A 21742-nucleotide genomic window follows, 5' to 3' on the forward strand; every position below is an offset into this window, starting at 1 on the left:
CACAGGGCGCAAGGCAGGAAACAAACCCCGGGCAGGGCACCAGCCCACCACAGGGGGCACACCCACCCACACACCAAGCGGACAATTTAGAATCGCCAATCCACCTAACCTGCATGTCTTTGGACTGTGGGAGGAAACCCACGCAGACACGGGGAGAACATGCAAACTCCACGCAGAGAGGACCCGGGAAGCGAAGCCAGGTCTCCTAACTGCGAGGCAGCAGTGCTACCCACTGTGCCACCATGCCGCCCTTACAATACTACATTACTTAATATATAATAATATATGTCAGTCAGTCAGTCATCGTCCAACCCGCTATATGCTAACACAGGGTCACGGGGGTCTGCTGGAGCCAATCCCAGCCAACACAGGGCACAAGGCAGGAAACAAACCCCAGGCAGGGCGCCAGCACACTGCAGAAAAACAAAGATGTCAGTCCTAACCAAATATGCATTATTAATAGATGCTGTGCCGAGAGGAGAACAAACTATCCATCCAGCGGATGTTGTTGCTTTTGGTCTTGCACCCTGAACGAACACATCTCATTTAGAGAAGTGGGGTGGGATGCACCTCAGAAGACATCATCTACCTGAAACTAAGCACGTTTAGGCCCGGCCAGTATTTGGATGGGATGGGAGACCACCTAGATCAATGGTTCCCAAACTCGGTCCTGGGGACCCCCTGTGGCTGCAGGTTTTTGTTCCAACCATCTTCTATTTTTCATTGGACTCTTAGCCTAATTCAGTGAGTGATTATTTCACAGTTTCTTTGTTTTGGAGTCAATGTAGAAATTACAAACTAAGTTTGGTAGATTTTTATTAAAATGTAATAAGCAGTTATATGGGCCCCTAAACTGTGGACTGGTCTGCCTGCTACTATAAGAGATGCCCCTTCAGTCTCAGCTTTTAAATCCCGGCTGAAGACTCACTACTTCAGTTTAGCACACCCTGACTAGAGCTGCTGATTAACTGTACAGACTGTATCTCTGTTGTTAGTCATTAGCACTAAAACATAAGTAACATGATAGTTAGAATTGGATACTAACCCTCACCTATTCTGTTTCTCTTCTCGGTACTCAAATGTGGCACTTGGTGCCACGGCCCACCTGCCAAGTTGTTTTACCTGCCTAAGGTAAAGTCAACTCTGATGGAGGATCACAGGAATCGTGAGAAAGAGGGGTCTTTTCAGCAGATTGGCTGGCCCAGCACTGACGCAGCCGTGGAATGGCCAAATGGGGGAGGCAGCTTAATGGCTAAGGTCTTCAGGAGTCTAAATTATCCAAATCTTATTATGTGATATCATCTACTGTTAAATTCTGCTCCGTACTTCTAAGAAATTTTTATTTTTTATTTGTTATTGAGGATTTGTTCTGTTCTGTGTATTGTATTGTATTGACCCCCTTCTTTTGACACCCACTGCACGCCCAACCTACCTGAAAAGGGGTCTCTCTTTGAACTGCCTTTCCCAAGGTTTCTTCTATTTTTCCCTACTAGTTTTTTTTGGGAGTTTTTCCTTGTCTTCTTAGAGAGTCAAGGCTGGGGGGCTGTCAAGAGGCAGGGCCTGTTAAAGCCCATTGCGGCACTTCCTGTGTGATTTTGGGCTATACAGAAATAAACTGTATATGGGGAATATGTCGTTTTTATAAATCGTTAACGGTATTTTTCAACCTAATTTTCATTCTGCTTTGGCAGGTGTTCTGGTTAATTAATTGATTATTTACTTGTAACAGCCGACCTCTTTACCCAGACCGGCAACTCCACTACCAAGACTATTGCCTTGGCTAACCTGAGGATTCTCAAGCTAATAACAAGCCGTACTCCTTACAAACAGTCCATTGTCTCCAAACGACGAAATAACAGGCACTACAAGTCAGCAAAGTAAAATCAAGTGCAGATATATTGCCAATGGATAAATCTATACATACACACACAAGGGCCGACAAATACTCAACACTATACATGTGCACACAATTCACCACTATCCCAAAGACACCACTGAGTGATTATATATACAGTTAGGTCCATAAATATTTGGACAGAGACAACTTTTTTCTCATTTTGGTTCTGTACATTACCACAATGAATTTTAAATGAAACAACTCAGATGCAGTTGAAGTGCAGACTTTCAGCTTTAATTCAGTGGGGTGAACAAAACGATTGCATAAAAATGGGAGGCAACTAAAGCATTTTTTGAACACAATCCCTTCTTCATTTCAGGGGCTCAAAAGTAATTGGACAAATTAAATAACTGGAAATCAAATGTTCATTTCTAATACTTGGTTGAAAACCCTTTGCTGGCAATGACAGCCTGAAGTCTTGAACTCCTGGACATCACCAGATGTTGGGTTTCCTCCTTTTTAATGCTCTGCCAGGCCTTTACTGCAGCGGCTTTCAGTTGCTGTTTGTTTGTGGGCCTTTCTGTCTGAAGTTTAGTCTTCAACAAGTGAAATGCCTGAGCAATTGGGTTAAGATCAGGCGACTGACTTGGACATTCAAGAATTTTCCACTTCTTTGCTTTAATAAACTCCTGGGTTGCTTTGGCTGTATGTTTTGGGTCATTGTCCATCTGTATCATGAATCAATTTGACTGTATTTAGCTGATTTGAGCAGACAGTATGTCTCTGAACACCTCAGAATTCATTTGGCTGCTTCTGTCCTTTGTCACATCATCAATAAACACTAGTGACCCAGTGCCACTGGCAGCCATGCACGCCCAAGCCATCACACTGCCTCCACTGTGTTTTACAGGTGATGTGGTATGCTTTGGATAATGAGCTGTTCCATGCCTTCTCCATACTTTTTCCTTGCCATCATTCTGGTAGAGGTTGATCTTGGTCTCATCTGTCCAAAGAATGTTTTTCCAGAACTGTGCTGGCTTTTTTAGATGTTCTTTAGCAAAGTCCAATCTAGCCTTTCTATTCTTTAGGCTTATGAGTGGCTTGCACCTCGCAGTGCACCCTCTGGATTTATTTTCATGCAGTCTTCTCTTTATGGCAGACTTGGATATCGATACGCCTACCCCCTGGAGAGTGTTGTTCACTTGGTTGGCTGTTGTGAAGGGGTTTCTCTTCACCATGGAAATGATTCTGCAATCATCCACCACTGTTGTCTTCCGTGGACGTCCAGGTCTTTTTGCGTTGCCGAGTTCACCAGTGCTTGCTTTCTTTCTCAGGATGTACCAAACTGTAGATTTTGCCACTCGTAATATTGTAGCAATTTCTCGGATGGGTTTTTTCTGTTTTCGCAGCTTAAGGATGGCTTCTTTCACCTGCATGGAGAGCTCCTTTGACCGCATGTTGTCTGTTCACCTCAAAATCTTCCACATGCAAGCACCACACCTCAAATCAACTCCAGGCCTTTTATCTGCTTAATTGATAAGGACATAACGACGGACTTGACCACACCTTCCCATGAAATAGCCAAAGAGTCAATTGTCCAATTACTTTTGAGCCCCTGAAATGAAGGGATTGTGTTCAAAAATGCTTTAGTTGCCTCACATTTTTATGCAATCGTTTTGTTCACCGCACTGAATTAAAGCTGAAAGTCTGCACTTCAACTGCATCTGAGTTGTTTCATTTAAAATTCATTGTGGTGATGTACAGAACCAAAATTAGAAAAAAGTTGTCTCTGTCCAAATATTTATGGACCTAACTGTATATATCACCACACTGCTTGGTCATTTATTCCATGTGCCCCTGGTTCTTTATAAATTTGAAAGTCCTTAAAGTCCTGCTCTCCACCACACAGTAATTTATTCCATGTGTTCATGGCGTGTTGTAGATTTGAAGGTCCATACAATTCTGCTCTCTATCATTCTGCTTGGAAATTTGTTTCATGTGTCCACTACTTGGTCATTAATTCCATGTATCCACAGTGCTTTGTAGATTTCATGGTCCACCACTTCTTGTTCTTCTTTCGGCTGCTCTCAATAGGGATTGAAGAAGATCATTAGGGATTGAAGAAGATTGCCACAGAAGATCATCTTCTTCCATATTTCAAGGTCCACCACACTACTTAGTCATTTATTCCCTGTATCCATAGTGCTTTGTAGATTTCAAGGTTCACCACACTGCTTGGTAATTTATTCCATGTGTCCATGGTGCTTTATGTGAAGAAAACCAACCCTGGAGGAGACTCCAACCCATCACAGAACATGCTGCTGCACACATTCACTCATATAGTTCTAATTTTGAGCTTTCAATCAACCTAACTTTGATGTCTTTGGGATGTGGGAGAAAATGTGAACAGCATAGAGTACAAATAGGATATGTCCTTCAGATATGAAAATAATAATAATACTAGGGGGCTTTGCCCCCTGCTTGCTTCACTCGCCAACCCCCCTGCCTGCACTATACACCAGCATCTTTGTGTTTCTGCTGCTCGCGTATGTGGATTTCACTTTCACCAAACAACTGAAGTTTTAATTCTCGCGGATACGCCTCTTCACTACTTTTCCCTGATGGCAACACGAATTAGACGATCTACAAGTCTCTGATTATAAAGTTTAAATCTGAACAATATCTGCATACTCCTGTTATATCACCTATGTCCATATATTCCATCTCTTTTCGCTTTTACCTTTTTTGTCAATATCGCATTTTATTTTGATGCTGTGTTTGGAATTACATCGTGACAACGCAACATATAACTGCCTGTGAATGAATATCGTTTCTTTCTCTCTATGTGAACTGTGTCTGACAATAGCATTCACACAAATGAGAGATGATTGAACCGTGGGCGTGGTTGTAAATGTTTTAGATGTGGGCGGGGCTTTTCCAAATCTCTTTGCATAAACTCTTGTCTCGCGGGGCTTGAAATTTTCTCTCGCAGGATTTCACTTTCACCAAACAACCAATCTTTTAATTCTCGCGGATACGCCTCTTCACTACTTTTCCCTGATGACAACACAAATTAGAGCATCTGCAAGTCTCCGACTTAAAGTTTAAATCCGAATAATATATTCGATCTCTTTTCGTTGTTCCGTTATTTCACCGAGTAATAATTTCCATTTGTTTGCGCTAATGCGATCTTTACTATCATTTTTTAGAGACTTTCGATTTTTTTCATACTTCCATTATCTCTAACCTGCTCTGCATGTGTATCACGCCAACGTTTATGAATTCTTTACGACGTTCCACTTTGTCATCTACTGTTTATTTCCATCCCCGGGCGTGATTAAATCTCTTGGCACAAAGTCTCATCTCGCGGGACGTGAAAGTGTCTCTCTGAGAAAGTCACGTCTCGTCTTTCTTCCCGAGATTTTTTTATTATAATAGAGAGACATTTTATTTATATAGCGCCTTTCCCATACTCAAAATGCCCACATCAAAATGGATTTATCTGAGGCTATACACCCTAGATATTGAAATGAAAGAAGTTGATATGCATGCAGAATCTAAAATAACCTGAAACACAGACAGATGGATGATTATGCGAATGGAAGAGCAGTGTAAGTGAGCTCCATTAAGGCCACTGCAGTTCTGTATACACATTAATGATGATAACAAATGATCTCCTATTCCGTGGTGTACACATAGTCAGCTCAATTCTCACCACACAATTGGGCTCTCGATCTCACAGGCTGCACTCCCCTTTTTTTTGTTTCTTTCTTCATACTAAAGATATTTGCTCATTTAATATTCACTCTGTATTCACAATTTGTACACAGACACTTACCTGCATAGTGTAGTTTGCTTTAGTTTTTATTAGATGTTTAATCAGTTCTGCTGAGTGCTGAAAATGAACATTTGCTGGAAGAAAAAAAAAAGTACAATAAACACAATGTGTAATTCTTTTTTTTTTTGTTGTTTATTTTAATGAATGGTTACAAACACCAAATGTGGTCATGCTGCCTTGCTTTGTGTTCGCGCCTGATGGGCGCCTGGAAAGGTCAAATAAAGACCAGTCAGCTGGAACGGAGAGTACGGGTTACTGTAATAGGTGTGCAGCTTTTTTTTCCCCCCACAACATTGTAATTAGATATTTACAGTTTCATATTGTTCACAGCTTATTACATTTACAAAATATTTCCTGTGAAGGTGATCTTATTAACATTTTCCCTGTGCCTCTTCAACCTTTGATATTTCAGATTTGACTTACACTGCTTTGACCGATAAAAGCAGCATTAGCACGGTTTGTTTGTTAATTATATTTTGGAGATTCTTTTTTTTTAACTTAAGATATGCGTTTTTTTTTTCTTGGGAAATAAAATTCCACCTTTATTAAAGAACAAGTGTTTGGGCAACTACCTGGTTGCTTTGGCTCTGATATTCCAACAGATGGTGCATCATTAACATTTGGAGTAATAAAATGCATTGCATTTGTACTTTCAATAGATAGTGCATCATAAGCACTAACACTGCTTTTATGAATCCCAGAGCAAATGGTGTATAACTGAGATATATGCTTCAAATTTGTCATTACAACAAATGGTGCATCACAAACATTTGCAGTAACAAAATACATTGCTTTTGCCATTCCAACAGATGGGACATCACAATCATTGACACTCTTTTTATGAATTCCATACCAAACAGCACCTAGAAGAGACATGTGCATTATATTTGTCACTCCAACACAGGGCACATCACAAACATTACCACTGCTTTTATGAATCCCATACCAAATAGCATATAACAAAGACATATGCATTGCAGTTGTGATTCCAACACAGGGCACATCACAAACATTACCACTGCTTTTATGCATCTCAAACCAAATAGCACATAACAAAGACATATGCATTGCATTTGTCACTCCAACACAGGGCACATCACAAACATTACCACTGCTTTTATGAATCCCATACCAAATAGCACATAACAAAGACATATGCATTGCAGTTGTGATTCCAACACAGGGCACATCACAAACATTACCACTGCTTTTATGCATCTCAAACCAAATAGCACATAACAAAGACATATGCATTGCATTTGTCATTCCATAGCAGGGCCAATCACAAACATTACCACTGCTTTTATGAATCCCACACCAAATAGCATATAACAAAGGCATATGCATTGCATTTGTCATTCCAACACAGGGCACATCACAAACATTACCACTGCTTTCATGAATCGCACAACAAATAGCATATAACAAAGACATATGCATTGCATTTGTCATTCCAGAACAGGGCATATCACAAACATTACCACTGCTTTCATGAATCGCACAACAAATAGCATATAACAAAGGCATATGCATTGCATTTGTCATTCCAACACAGGGCACATCACAAACATTACCACTGCTTTCATGAATCGCACAACAAATAGCATTTAACAAAGACATATGCATTTCATTTGTAATTCCAACCCAGGGCACATCACAAACATTACCACTGCTTTTATGAATCCCATACCAAATAGCATATAACAAAGACACATGCATTGCATTTGTCATTCCATAACAGGGCCAATCACAAACATTACCACTGCTTTTATGAATCGCACAACAAATAGCATATAATAAGAACATATACATTGCATTTGTCATTCCATAACAGGGCACATCACAAACATTATCACTGCTTTTATGAATCCCACACCAATAGCATATAACAAAGACATATGCATTGCATTTGTCATTCCAACACAGGGCACGTCATTGCATTTGTCATTCCAACAGATGGTACATCACAAACATTTGGAGTAATAAGATGCATTGTATTTGTCATTCTATTAGATGGCACATTATAAACTTAAACACTGCTTTAATGTATCCCACACCAAATGATAAATAACAGGGACATATGCATTGCATTTATCATTTTCAGCAGATGGCACATTTTTGTAATGTTTGCATTTTGTAGTAATAAAATGCATTGCTTTTTTAATTCCGATGGGCGGCGCATCAAAAACATTTGTAGTAATAAAATGCGTTGCTATTATCATTCCAACGGATAGCGCATCACAAATATTAACACTGCTTTTATGAATCCCACACCAAATGGCATATAACAGAGACATATGCACTTTTCATTTCAAACACATGGTACAACATTTGCAGTAATTAAATGTACTGTTTTTGGGCATTCCAGTGGATAGCATGTCCCAAATACTAACACTGCCTTTATGAATCCAATACCAAATGACATTTAACAGAGACATATGCCTTGCAGTTGGCATTCCAACAGATGATGCATCACACACATTTGTAGTAATAAAATGTACTACTGCAAATGTTTGTGATGCACCATCTGTTGGAATGACACATTCAATGTGTTTTGTTACTACATGTATTAAAAAATACATTCCAATGGGTGGTGTACTGAAAATGTTAATGTTGAGGTCTACGTCGATTACTTAGATTTCAGTTTCATCTTAGAAGGGTATGACAGTAAATACAAAATAAATAAATAAAACAATATAAATATCTACAAACCATTCGCATTTTGATCAGGGCCGTGTTGATCACACAGATGCACAAAATAAAGACCACAAAATGTGTCAAACATATTAGAGAAGCTTTTTTCAAACACTTACCATCTGACGTTCCATGTATTAACATCACATTCTGCTCTTTTAACTCTTGAATATTGTGTAGCACACTGGAAACCTATCATAAAAAATGTGATAATATAAGGCAAATGGAGATAGTAGTACACTTATCACACTCGAAAGAGATACAAAGTAATGTCTTTTAGAGAATATTTTCCTGTTGAATGCTGTTAAATAATTAATTTCCCATGGGGACAAATAAAGTGCTGTTTATCCTGCCAGCTATACTAAATCTAATATTTACTATCTTTGTACTACTAGCATGTAGGTCAGTCTCTCTGGCTTGGTGGCCTTCCCTGGCCGACATACCACATGCACTTCGAAAGATGTTATCCATCTAAAGCTAAGTATTTTCGGGCACGGCTAGTATTTGGATGGGAGACCATCTAGGAAAAGCTTGGGTTGCACCTGGAAGACGTGTTGGTGATGCCAGCAGGGAGTGCTTACCCTTTGGTCTGAATGTGGATCCCAATTCCCCAGTGCAATGATGGGGACACAGTGCTATAAAAAGGGTGCGATCAAGGTCCTGACTCTTTCTGGTCATGAAAGATACCTGTGAACCCTTAGTACACAGTAGGGTGTATGTTGATGTCCAGGCTAAATTGCCCTCCATGGCCTAGTCATTCTGGCCCCCTAATCTTCCCCTACCTGTAAATAGCTATCACCCCAACCACTTCACCACCTAATAGCTAATGAGTGGTGAGCATACTGCTGCTGCACCTGTTATATAGTGCCTTTCATATCTATCTATCTATCTATCTATCTATCTATCTATCTATCTATCTATCTATCTATCTATCTATCTATCTATCTATCTATCTATCTATCTATCTATCTATCTATCTATCCTGCCAACTACACCAAAATTAATATCTATCTATCTATCTGTATATAGTGCCTTTCACATCTATCTATCTATCTATCTATCTATCTATCTATCTATCTATCTATCTATCTATCTATCTATCTATCTATCTATCCTGCCAACTACACCAAAATTAATATCTATCTATCTATCTGTATATAGTGCCTTTCACATCTATCTATCTATCTATCTATCTATCTATCTATCTATCTATCTATCTATCTATCTATCTATCTATCTATCTATCTATCTATCTATCTATTGTGCCTTTCACATCTATCTATTATATAGTGCCTTTCATATCTGTCTGTCTGTCTGTATATAGTGCCTTTCACATCTATCTATCTCTATTATATAGTGCCTTTCATATCTATCTATCTATCTATCTATCTATCTATCTATCTATCTATCTATCTATCTATCTATCTATCTATCTATCTATCTATCTATCTATCTATCTATCTATCTATCTATCTATCTATCTATCTATCTATCTATCTATCTATCTATAACACAGGGTGGCCTAGTGGTTAGAGATGTGGCCTCACAGTGTCAGAGGTAAAGGTTCACATTCAGGTCTGGTGATCACTGGCCTAATCAGCTCCATATCTGCATTAGTTTCCTCTGCATATGGTTGACTGTCCTAAAGATGTGCATGCTATGCTACTTAGTAACTCTCACCTGTTGGAATACAGTGAGGATTTTAATAAATATCTGATTAACACATACATTATAGTTTTACTTTTTAGGTACGTTTGCGTATATATGCAATTTCCCGTATCTGTCTGGCTGTATTAAGCAAGTCGGGTCCTAGTAGAACGATTTTGTTCAGATTTGGCAAACTTACTTCCTGGACAGTTGTTGTGATGTGAGATTTTGCATATAACTTGATAAATATTTTGTGTGTCTTTATTTGTAATTTAGGCAAAGCAATGTAATTTAGTGTTACTTTGGTGAGAGGCATTCGTGTTTGCCCCCCGTTTACGACTGAGTCTTTTTGAATTTTACGACAGGATTTGGGGGGTGTGCTTTAAACCAGTTTGGCGAGTGTTTCTCTGCTAAAGTCTTTCCACCCATGCAAGGAAACTTTAGCTCAACAAATGGTTTTGGGGGATGGCAGGTATTAAGATGTTCTATTCCCCCATTGGTCTGAGGTATGCTTGTTTGGAATTGGCTTGTCTCAGAGGCCTTTAAGTACTATGATGTCCTATTGGCTCTAGGGGTTGGACAGAGAATCTATAAATCTGCTTGCTCAACCACATTCTCTCTCTCTCTTACTAACCAACAACTGATGAAGACCATCACACCATGAACTGAAAGGACAACACGATGGAGACCACAGTTTAGCAGCCATATTGGAACAGGCATACGACCTGTTCTGAAGAAAGCTGAATGATGCTTTCAACTCGAGACATTTTAAATAACTACAAGTCTGTGTGTCACCTGAAACTACACATTACCATTTAATCAGGTTGTATGGTTGCCAATATTCAAATGTACTTTGCATATTGTTATTATTTATGAATATTACCAATAATACATTGTTTTATGTGTAACTTAATTCCTGCTTGTCTTTTTACTACACCTAATTGCCTATAGATATAGAAGGGAAGGTGGGGATAAGTTATATACTATAATACCTTATAAACAGTGGTAAGTCTGTGAGATTAAGCATTCTGACAAAGGCTACATATTAATAATACAATAGGGGAAAGCAGAGCAATATATATTACTCTACCAAGATAAAACAACAGTTCAATAGTAACTGAGTTATCTCAAATAAACTATGCTGTACAAAGTTTTAAAATTTTAAAATCTCATATTGAAAAGCATTGTCAATTTTGCGAACTCGCCTGCCTTAACCCTCCTTAGCGTTAGACCCAAGCGTCACTCAGGCAATCGTATAGATGTGTCTCGCGTAAGCCCCGAGGATTATTCGGGCTGTGAAAGTGCTACCAGAATATGAGCCGCGTGTTATTCAGGCAACGTTATAAGTGTTTACCGCTAGCGTCAGGCCTTAGTGCTACCCAGGCAACTATATAGATGAGTCTCGCATAAGCCCTCAGGATTATTCGGGCTGTAAAAGTACCAACAGTATTAGTGTTACTCATGCTACAACACAGGCATGTCTGGCATAAGCGTCAGGCTCGAGCGTTACACCGGGCAATGGTGCAGATGCATCTTCTCCATGCCTCATAATGGCGTCTCATAGGAAATGCCTCTCATCGGCAGTGATGATGAGATAAATCTGTCTTCAGGCAGTGAAATTGAAAGAGTCGGTGAAACTGAAAGGGATTCTGGGAATCCGAAAGTGACATTTGCATCAAGGCATTGTTCCCTGCACATTACAATGATTCGCAACTTCTCTGATACTGCAGTTTAGCATCTCTCCATCATGGTCCAAAGCAGCCAATGATTTTACCTTTAGACTTCTATCTTAACTCTCATTTGGGTTCTTCTTTTATGAATGTTATGTTTAATAATTCTGAACTACAAACAGTCACAGACCCTCCAACAACAGCACAACGATCAATGCTGTTTTCACATCAGCTGAATTGGAATCGGTCTAGGAAAGCTTTTAAGCCACCGAGAGGCTATTTGGACTACATTTTTAATTACATATTATTGTAAAGTACTCCTAAAAAGAATTGATTAATGAATTTCCTCATGTATGTAGTCGTATTCTATTATCACAGTTCTTTTCGAATATGATCATTGTTAAAAAAAATATTTAATAAATGAAAATGTGGAAACTGTCTCTTAGATGAAGTTTCTTAGGCCAAGCGTACATTTTCAATTTTCATTTTCTCGTCTCAATGCTCAATGTCACCTACAGTCATATGAAAAAGTTTGGGAACCCCTCTCAGCCTGCATAATAATTGACTCTCCTTTGAACACAAAAGATAACTGTGGTCTGTCTTTCATTTCCTAGGAACATCTGAGTACTGCGGTGTTTTCCGAACAAAGATTTTTAGTGAAGCCGTATTTAATTGTGTGAAATTAAATCAAATATGAAAAACTGGCTGTGCACAAATGTGGGTCCCCTTGTCATTGTGCTGATTTGAATGCCTGTCACTGCTCAGTGCTGATTACTTGTAACACCAAATTGGTGTGATGAGCTTGTTAAGCCTTCATAGACAGGTGTGTCCCATCATGAGATATAAGGGTATTTAAGGTGGTCAATTGCAAGTTGTGCTTCCTTCCCTTTGACTTTCCTCTAAAGAGTGACAGCATGGGATCCTCAAAGCAACTCTCCAAAGATCTGAAAACAAAGATTGTTCAGTCTCATGGTTTAGGTGAAGGCTACAAAAAGCCATCTCAGAGGTTTAAACTGTCAGTTTCAACTGTAAGGAATGGAATCAGGAAATGGAAGGCCAAAGGCACAGTTACTGTTAAACCCAGCAGGTCTGGCAGGCCAAGAACAATACAGGAGTGGCATATGAGCAGGATTGTGAGAATGGTGACAGACAACTCACAGATCACCTCCAAAGACCTGCAAGAACATCTTGCTGCAGATGGTGTATCTGAACATCATTCTACAATTAAGCACAATTTGCACAAAGAACATCTGTATGGCAGGGTGATGAGAAAGAAGCCCTTTCTGCACTCACGCCACAAACAGAGTCGCTTGTTGTATGCCAATGCTCATTTAGACAATCCAGATTCATTTTGGAACAAAGTGCTTTGGATTGATGAGACATAAATGGAGTTATTTGGTCAGAACAAAAAGCGCTTTGCATGGAGGAAGAAGAACACCACATTCTAAGAAAAACACCTGCTACCTACTGTCAAATTTGGTGGAGGTTCCATCATGCTGTGGGGCTGTGTGGCTAGTTCAGGGACTGGGGTCCTTGTTAAAGTCGAGGGTCAGATGAATTCAACCCAATATCAACAAATTCTTCAGGATAATGTTCAAGCATCAGTCACAAAGTTGAAGTTACACAGGGCTGGATATTCCAACAAGACAATGACCCAAAACACAGTTGGAAATCTACAAAGGCATTCATGCAGAGGGAGAAGTACAATGTTCTGGAATGGCCATCACAGTCCCCTGACTTGAATATTGTCGAAAATCTATGGGATGATTTGAAGCAGGCTGTCCATCAAATTGAACTGAACTGGAGAGATTTTGTATGAAGAATGGTCAGAAACACCTCCATCCAGAATCCAGACACTCATCAAAGGCTATAGGAGGACAGCGTCTAGAGGCTGTTAGATTTACAAAAGGAGGCTCAACTAAGTATTGAAGTCATATCTCTGTTGGGGTGCCCAAATGTATGCACCTGTCTAATTTTGTTATGATGCATATTGCATATTTTCTGTTAATCCAATAAACTTAATGTCACTGCTGAAATCCTACTGTTTCCATAAGGCATGTCTTATATTACAAGGAAGTTCAGCCAATGAGAAACAAAAATCCAAAGAATTAAGAGGGGTTCCCAAACTTTTTTATATGACTGTATATTATTTTACTGTAGAAGTCTTATTGCTCTTATTCATTCCTTTAAGTATTGTTTTTTCTGAGTCACAGCATAATATCAACGTAAAACTCCTATGACGTAACTCAAAATACATAACACGGTGCTTATTTAATTTTCACGCCAGAACTTTAATTTAGGTTTGTTCACAAATAACCCTCATTATTGACTGCTCCACAAAATCTTTCTTTATATATATAACCGCTGCGTTTTTAAATAATTTAATACGCGATTAGACAATCTCTCTGCAGTGGGCCTTGCAATGGGCTGATGTCTGATCAAGGCAGGCTGTGGTTTGAAATGATCTTCTAATGAAAAGTGCAGGTTCAGAAAAAGAAACAATGAATAAATGGATGAAGTGGCAGTCGTCCATGTCATACAGCTATAAAGCCTACCACCTGAACTGGATGAAGCAGAGTCAAAAAATGAATAAATGATGAATGCATGTAAAGCTTTTAATGCAATCTATACATGTAAAACAATAAATAGAAAGTTCAATAAACTTGCTTCTGGTATAATTTAGACATTCAAAGGTGTTACTTACTTGGTACAGATTTTCTTCTCTTGACGGTAAACCAATGTACCGTTCTGAAAAGGCAGATGCTAACAAAAAGGAAAAAAAATAAAATAAAAGCCTAAGTGAGGCTTACATCTTGGTTACATTAAGTAATTAGATCATTAGAGAAGCAAAATATTTATACAGTATCTCTCTCAGTGGGCTGAGTAAAGTCTTCAGTCCTCATAGAGGTGAAACTTGTCTAGGCCGTGGGCACTGTCAGGTCAGGTCAGGTTGGGGAGCATACACTGTTACAGAGCATTGACGCACCCACCACCTGATGAAACATCTCGGGGTCCTGGTTGGCAACTCCCCCCATAGACAAGTGGTCCAGTCCTACCCTCTGGAAATGACCATCTATCTGCTGCAGCCAGGTGTTACGTGGGCGTCCCCTTGGCCTGGCTCAGCCACTCGGGTCCTCAACAATGAGGGTCCTGTGAACTGGATCACCCTCCGGGAGTGGCACCATGTGGCTGTAGTACTGTAACTGATGCCCCCTCACAATGCAGGTCATGTGACTCATTCGGGACTCCATGAGCAACACAAACTCAAACCAGTGGTACCCAAGGATTTCCGGAAGAGACACAGTAACAAAGGAGTCCAGCCTTCATCTCAGGTCACTGGATAGCGTCCATGTCTCGCAACCATATAGCAAGACAGGAAGCACCAGGACTCTAAAGATTTGGGCCTTCTTCCTGTTGCAAAGATATCGGGAGTGCCATACACCCTTTTCCAGCGACCTCATGACCCCCCATGCTCTCCGAGTCCATCTACTGACTTCATAGGAAGAGTCACCAGAGACATGAATGTCGTTGCCAAGGTGAGGTCGACACTCTCTCCGCAGGCAGACACACTGCTGACGTCTGTGCCCAAGAGGTCATTAAAGGCCTGGATCTTGGTTTTAATCAGGACCCTCGCAAGCCTAGACATTCAGGCTCCGAGAACACTAATCAGAGCGTCCATTGACTCCGTGAAGATCACAGCATCATCAGTATAGTCAAGATCAGTGAATCTTTCTTCACCAACTGATGCCCCACAGCCGCTGCACCCCACAACCCTGCCCAACACCCAGTCCATGCCAGCACTGAACAGAGCAGGGGCAGAACACACCCCTCTGACAGACCCCAGAATCAAGTGGGAAAAACGCAGAGGTTCTGCCTCCACTCTGCACAGCACTCACAGTAATAATAATCCTCTTTAATAAAATCCCTGTGTGCGTCCAGGTGTCCGTGTGTGTGCGTCTTCTGGTGAAGTGCGCATGCGCGGGGAACGGTGCGATGCGCGATATTACTGTCAGAGAAAGTTAGAGGCGTTTTACGGAAATACAAACCAGTATTATTGCGAGAGGAAATTAAAGGTACACAATACAGTGACGCATATTACAGCCACCTACAAGCCAGTATTACTGTCAGAGGAGATTAAAGGCATATTACCGACGCGCACGCCTGTATTACCGCCAGAGAAAATTAAAGGTATATTACGGACGTACAAGCCAGCGGATGTACAAGACAGTATTACTGTCACAGAAAATTAAAGACACACAATACACGGCGGCAACCCATGAAGAACGGTCAGCTCAGCAAGTAAACATCAACAAAAGAAAGGCAGAAAGACAAAGAAAAATGCGACCAACAAAAAGAATGAGATCAAAGTCCCATGCCATTTAATATAGACTGTTCCTACTAATGTTTATGCACTACTGTTCTAGCGCCCGTTATTGTAACGGGCTAAATGACTAGTAATATAATAATTCATTACATTTATATAGCGCTTTTCTCAGTACTCAAAGTACCAGTGTACAGGCCGGCCATGAGATCCTGCAAAATCACAAGATGTCCGACAGGGCAGCTCGATCATCTGAACAGAATGAACTGAGCATGTTAGCATGTCTGCGTTTTCCCCATCCGCACCCTGGGGCTGCTCATCTACGCTAACACACACAAGCTCCCGAGCCGGAGTGCACTGTTTTTTATTGTAAAACATTGACCACTGCGATGGACCCCTTACGCACTTCATCACAACTTTGAAATGTGCTGTTGTGATGACACATTCAATGTCACCCGCTTTTGAAAAGAACATTTTGGCTCAGCAGTGTATATTCTGTTAGGCTCAGCTGGTATCTCTGAAGCGGCCTTACACGGTCTCTGCATTAGATATTCAGTTATAGAAATATTTATTGTACAAGACACTAACCATAAATTGATGCTAGCTTTGTATGTGGGGGCATGAAAGTCAAGTTACTGTTATCCCACAGAAATAAATCACCCACTTTATTATGCAAGTTAAAACTTGGAATGACTAACTAACTCATAAATACTTGCTCATTAAGTATTTATTATTATTTACAGAAAGGCCGTAATGAAGCTTTAGATTTGGTACCTTATGAAATATTCAAATGGGTTGCAGCAACCATTGGCAGAAGTTAAGCTATCTGAAGGCAACCCGTTTTCGAGATATGAGTCAGCGCAAGGAAAGGATCCTGAATGTTTTCTGCTACGGTAGCACAGATAATGTAATTGCTGGATGAACCCATGATGACATCCGAATGAAGATGAGCTGCGCCGCTGTCTCAGCACTAGTGTGGGTCATCCGGCCAATAGATAGATAGATAGATAGATAGATAGATAGATAGATAGATAGATAGATAGATAGATAGATAGATAGATAGATAGATAGATAGATAGATAGATAGATAGATAGATAGATAGATATTAAGTTTAGTTTAGTATAGTAGGTAAGATAGATAGATAGATAGATAGATAGATAGATAGATAGATAGATAGATAGATAGATAGATAGATAGATAGATAGATAGATAGATAGATAGATAGATAGATAGATAGATAGATAGATAGATAGATAGATAGATAGATAGATATTAAGTTTAGTTTAGTATAGTAGGCAGGATAGATAGATAGATAGATAGATAGATAGATAGATAGATAGATAGATAGATAGATAGATAGATAGATAGATAGATAGATAGATAGATACTTTATTAATCCCAATGGGAAATTCACATTCTCCAGCAGCAGCATACTGATACAATAAACAATATTAAGTTAAAGATTGATAATAATAGTGACAGCTATCGGCAGTGTTAGGGTGATCAAAAGCAAATGAGACCCCATCACGGAGGATAAGAACGCCCCATCAGCATGGCGGGCTAGCGCTCAGCTTTCTGTAAACGTCGAAGGGGAAACAAGTTCATAACCGGTCTGTGTCTTCACTTAAGGTTTGACTCTGGGGTTGCACTTTTGTATTTCTATTCCATCGTGATCTCTCCATTGCTTATTACAATCAATCTTCTGCATGCACTGCCGCGCCGGGAGAACAACTAAACTCTGGGTCGCTGCATGATCAGAATACCGCTAGAGCAGGGGTGTCGAACTCCAGGCCTGGATGGCTGCAGTGGCTGCAGGTTTTCATTCTAACCCTTTTCCTAATCAGTTACCAGTTTTCACTGCTAATGAACTTCTTTTCCCTTCCTTTTAATAGCCCTGATTTTAAGGATACAGTCCCCTGAATTTATTCCTTTCTTCATTAAATAGCAGCCGAAATGAAATGAAATGTGAAACGAGCCAAAAGATGACCAGCTAAACCAATTTCACTCCAACTAATCTCTTAATGAGAAGCCAATTCTTGCTGTTAATTAAACCATCCATTTTTCAACCCGCTGAATCAGAACACAGGGTCACGGGGGTTTGCCGGAGCCAATCCCAGCCAACACAGGGCACAAGGCAGGAACCAATCCTGGGCAGGGTGCCAACCCACCACAGGACACACACAAACACACCCACACACCAAGCACACACTAGGGCCAATTTAAAATCGCCAATCCACCTAACCTGCATGTCTTTGGACTGTGGGAGGAAACCCACGCAGACACGGGGAGAACATGCAAACTCCACACAGGGAGGACCCGGGAAGTGAACCCAGGTCCCCAGGTCTCCCAACTGCGAGGCAGCAGCGCTACCCACTGCGCCACCGTGCCGCCGTTAATTAAACCCGTTGTTTAATTTCATGGCTTGTTGCTGCTCTCATTCTGCCACAGCAGACATTCCCAAAACTGTTGATTTTTCTGTTTTTTCTAAGAGCAACATCAAAATGTTTTGGTGACCTGAGCAATCAACCTTACCAAGACCATCACCTTTCTTTATTTTTAGATAATGTGTGATGGGCACAGGTAAGCTGGTCATATGGCGGCACGTTTTGCGTCTCATTACTGTTTGGCTGCTAGTTAAGGAAAAAGAAACAACTAAGGGGCCTGAGTCAAGTGAATTAGCAGCAAAAACTGGTCACTAATGAAGAAGATGGTTAGAATGAAAACCTTCAGCCACTGTAGCCCTCCAGGACTGGAGCTCGACAGAAGCAGTTCGTTATTAAAATCTTTCAGGGTAACGCGACTAACGCTTGTCCTTATTTTTGCCCCCTACACCACATGCCCCAGATCTGTATAAGACAAAACAAAAAGAAAAGAAAAAGATATATTTACAAATGACAGCAAGTATTTCCCCCAACAAACAAGTACAGTAAAACCATGGATTGTGAGTACAGTGATCCCCCGCCTATCGCGGAAGTTACGTTCCTGACCCTGATAGGTGAAAATCCGCGATATAGAAAGACCACATTTTTATTTATAGTTTAAGCCTTAAAATACCCCTCCCACACGCTTTAAACACATGTAAACTTATTAAAACACACTTTGGATACACATTTGATACACGGATGTCGGGCTAAAGATATGAGTAACATAATAATAATCATCATCAGTTTTACCTTCTCCTGTATGGTCAAGGTCTTCCTCTGGCATTTAGGCTCACTGCTACCAGAAGGCTTACAAGATGCAGGACGCTTGGAAGCCATTGTAGGGCTTAAAACAAAACAAAACGTTCACAAAAGTTTGCTCAGATAAGTCGGACCACAAGCAAGGTACGCGATACGCGATTCGTCGGGGACCCACGCTCGCTGTTCTTGTGAGATTACACCACGTTAGCAGCAGCTAATCAGAGCCCAAGAGAATAAAATCCGCTCTGATTGGTTGAGTCTCCTCTTTCGGCCAATAACGGGCTTTGTAAAAAATCATCCGGGTGCTGTAACGCGAAACTCTTTGTCTGCTGCTTATTTTTTATGGGGAAATTTGCTTTGATATATGAGTGCTTTGGATTACAAGCACATTTCCGGAACGAATTATGCTCGCAATCCAAGGTTCCACTGTACTGTACATAACAAAAAATCAAAAACATATGCTTTGTTATGAATTGGCTGCAAAGTACACTACAGGTAGGATGTACTTATTGATTTTTTTCTGGGGATTACTGTAACTTGGTCTGCGAGTGTTTTGCAAGACGAGCTAAAATTTTGAATACATTTTAACTTGATAAAAGAGTAGTACGTCTATGCTTTGTCTGTTGAGCGTCATGTGATCACAACTGAGCCTATGGTTCTTATCTCTCTCTCTCTTGTGGGTAATCGTCTCCCATGCTCGGTCTCAGTTGGCATGCCTCACTTAAATAGTCAACATCTGTATGAGCGTATACTGTTTACTATAGCATTATGAGCACGTGTGTATGTTGTAACGTGTAAGTCCCTGTCTTGCACCCCAAAACACGAGGCTGAATCTCAGTACTTTGGCGACACCAGCTTTATTCAGAGTGAAACAGTAACAGCACAGTTATTTATTGTAGCGGGACCTGCCGCTCTCCTATACACAGACACAGCGGTCAGGCAGGGTCGTGACCAGGTTAGTGGCCAAGTAATCCTGTGCCCTGCATTTATAATGTTCCTTGCATCACCCATCGACAGCAGGCACTTATAGCTTGACAGCAATCTTTTTGGATTCGCTTTTACGGAGAACTGCTGCAGCGCTGGGAGCAAGCAGTTGCTTCGGGATGCTCTTGTCGTCCCATTGGGGGGAATCCCAATAGAGTTTAGAAATCTTACAGTGCGTAAAGCATTTTTTGAATTTTGTGTCCAAGTGTAGTGACTCTTCAGGCAAAAGCAACTGTCCCTGGAGAAGCTCCTTGTTAAAGTCGCAAAACAAGAAGAAGATTCCAGCCAACAGATAGTAGGGATTCTGTTTGTTAGAGTGAAAGTCGTCCTACACAATAACCCTCCTCTCTCTCGTCTCCCTCACACCAGCCATGATTCTTTTCAAAGGTAAAGTGCAAGTTCATTTGTTTCATGTACTTTTACTTTATATTTTGTATTAATCATTTTTACATGAATAGTTTTGGGTTGTGGAATGAATCGTCTGAGTTTCCATTATTTCTTATGGGGAAATTCGCTTTGATATACGAGTGCTTTGGATTATAAGCACGTTTCCGGAACGAATTATGCTCGCAATCCAAGGTTCCACTGTACATAACAAAAAATCAAAAACATCCTTCCACATATTAAAGGTTGAGATGTTCTCGCCTGAGACAACCCGTATTCCAAATTGGGAAATACAGTTCCCGAGCAAGGTATATTGTTGGAAGCCTCATGGAGTACGCCGGCAGCCAAGCCGATAACAAAAAAGGTTTTGTCCTACCAGTCCCAAAAGGTTGATTGTCCTGGTGAAACCAAAATAGTTTGTCTAAGGAGATGCTTCTCCCTTGTATTGCCATGTTAAAAAAAAAACCTTCTTCCAGCAGGTGAATTCTTGGCGTTAACTCATTGCTTCTCCTTGCTCTACCACTCGATGTCCCTCTCTCCCCCTTCTTTTCCGGTTAAAGAGTAGTCAGCCCTAACCAACCTGTCCGTGTTGTTAAAGGCGCATTTCCCCAATTCTTGATGTGCACCCTAAGGAGATGCAAACTGACAACGGGACAATAGCACGTGTGGCACCCACTACATGGTTATGTTTCTCTAAATGGAATACAGTGATCCCTCCTCAATCTCAGGGGTTGCGTTCCAGAAAATCCGCAAAGTAAAAACCATATGTTTATTTTTATATTGGCACGCTTGGGTCACAGATTTGCACAGAAACACAGGAGATTGTAGAGACAGGAACTTTATTCAAACACTGCAAACAAACATTTATCTCTTTTTCAAAAGTTTAAACAAGCTCCATGACAAGACAGAGATGACAGTTCCGTCTCACAATTAAAAGGATGCAAACATATCTTCCTCTTCAAAGGAGTGCGCGTCAGGAACAGAGAATGTCAGAGAGAGAGAGAAAAGCAAACAATCAAAAATCAATAGGTGCTGTTTGGGCTTTTATGTATGCGAAGCACTGCGTGACAAAGCAGACGCAATTAAGCCCTTTTCAGCGTTTTTTAGAGGAGCGTCTGTATCCTCTAGGGGTGCGAACAGCCCCCCTGCTCACAATATATTTGAGGAGTTTTATTTAATACGTA

General features: G+C 40.5%; 2 protein-coding genes across 3 annotated transcripts in view; one reads left to right on the forward strand and one right to left on the reverse strand.

Moving 5' to 3' along the window:
- The window catches only part of ccdc93 (coiled-coil domain containing 93), an 876647-nt gene that overhangs the window by 776729 nt on the left and 78176 nt on the right, over nucleotides 1-21742 (forward strand). The window lies entirely within an intron of this gene.
- Nucleotides 1-21742, reverse strand: part of LOC114656373 (inactive dipeptidyl peptidase 10-like) — a 992193-nt gene that overhangs the window by 1120 nt on the left and 969331 nt on the right. For both annotated transcript variants that reach the window (XM_051930748.1, XM_051930749.1), the window contains exons 23-25: nucleotides 14391-14449; nucleotides 8489-8561; nucleotides 5676-5749 (exon numbers count right to left, since the gene is read on the reverse strand). In XM_051930748.1, coding sequence (XP_051786708.1) covers nucleotides 5676-5749; nucleotides 8489-8561; nucleotides 14391-14449 — 206 coding nt within the window. The remainder of the gene's footprint in view (nucleotides 1-5675; nucleotides 5750-8488; nucleotides 8562-14390; nucleotides 14450-21742) is intronic.

Source organism: Erpetoichthys calabaricus, chromosome 8 (genome assembly GCF_900747795.2).
Source record: "Erpetoichthys calabaricus chromosome 8, fErpCal1.3, whole genome shotgun sequence".
Classification (NCBI taxonomy): Eukaryota; Metazoa; Chordata; class Cladistia; order Polypteriformes; family Polypteridae; genus Erpetoichthys; species Erpetoichthys calabaricus.